Source organism: Puntigrus tetrazona, chromosome 5 (assembly GCF_018831695.1).
Source record: "Puntigrus tetrazona isolate hp1 chromosome 5, ASM1883169v1, whole genome shotgun sequence".
Classification (NCBI taxonomy): Eukaryota; Metazoa; Chordata; class Actinopteri; order Cypriniformes; family Cyprinidae; genus Puntigrus; species Puntigrus tetrazona.
The window spans coordinates 16,408,874-16,410,008 of NC_056703.1; the positions used below are offsets into that span (position 1 = coordinate 16,408,874).

The 1,135-nt window shown below is 37.8% G+C and overlaps 1 protein-coding gene across 1 annotated transcript in view; it reads left to right on the plus strand.

The window, feature by feature from the left end:
• The window catches only part of LOC122345769 (zinc finger matrin-type protein 4-like), a 9,489-nt gene extending 8,442 nt beyond the window's left edge, over nt 1-1,047 (plus strand). Inside the window, exon 3 of the mRNA XM_043240214.1 lies at nt 927-1,047. Within this exon, the coding sequence (XP_043096149.1) occupies nt 927-1,027 (101 nt within the window). The 3' untranslated portion in view covers nt 1,028-1,047. The remainder of the gene's footprint in view (nt 1-926) is intronic.
• Nucleotides 1,048-1,135: the final 88 nt, after the last annotated feature.

Below are 1,135 nucleotides of genomic sequence, written 5' to 3' on the forward strand. Positions count from 1 at the left end.
TATATATAATAAATATGCTTGATTACCTAAATAAACAATTCAGCATTAAATAAATGAGGTTTAGTGGTATTATTTTTTTTAAATTAGTAATTTAGCTTTCTGTTTTTAATCTAAATTAAGCATACGTTTCAGTTTATGTTAAATGTATAATCTGACTGTTTATAAACTACTTCCAATTCTGAGCAGCTTCCCCACTGAATCATAATATGAAGTCATATTTCGTTTCAGTCGTTTCACGCTTATATTTTTTTAATATCTGCTCGAGCATCACGGTTCATGGTTTCCGCTCTCTTGCCCTTACGGGTGCAACAACATCAGTAGCCCAAGCTGGATTACAAGCCACATGGCCTTCTCAAATATTTATAATGTCACTTGAGACACACACACACACACACACACAAGAATAGAGGAACTTGTCTCATCTAAGGTCCCCCTCCCTAGGCTCCGATCACATTTCATGGAGAGACCTTCCATTGTAATTTCATAGTTGTTCTTAAAAACACAAATAAATAAATAAATAAAAAGGCTTGACATTTCTATATTTATATCTCTTTAATTGATTCTCTCTGCACACACAGTCCCTCAGGGTACGGTAATCAGGAGAGTTGATCAGGCAGAACTGCGAAACACAACCGAGCAGTGACCCGTGTTGAGCCTCAGCTGACTGAGAGAGATAGAGACCAGCGTTATCTCATTCCCCAGTTAGTCCTTCTGTTCTCGGGAATGACATGATAAGGCTTTATTGACCACTCTGCTTTCAGCTGAGCGTGGCGCAGAGGCCGTGGACAAAAGATAGTCATAGGATAGGCATGTAATTATGATTCATAAAATAGTTTTTTCTCTAATTGTTGTAAAGATGATGTTATTGAAAGGCATACGCGACGAGATTTCACAGCTGAATTTTCTTGTGTCTCTTTTCCGTGTAGGTTTAAAACGCTGCTACACATGCGACGTCTGCAGTGTCACGCTGAATTCAGTGGCACAGTATCATGCACACCTGCAGGGCTCCAAGCACCAAAACAAGTAAGTGTCAACATGCACCTCATGCGCAAAAAAACACAAAACAGCTTGTTTTTTGAGGTTGTTTTTAATTTATACAATATGTGTTTTTGTATTCTTGTTTAATAGCAATAAA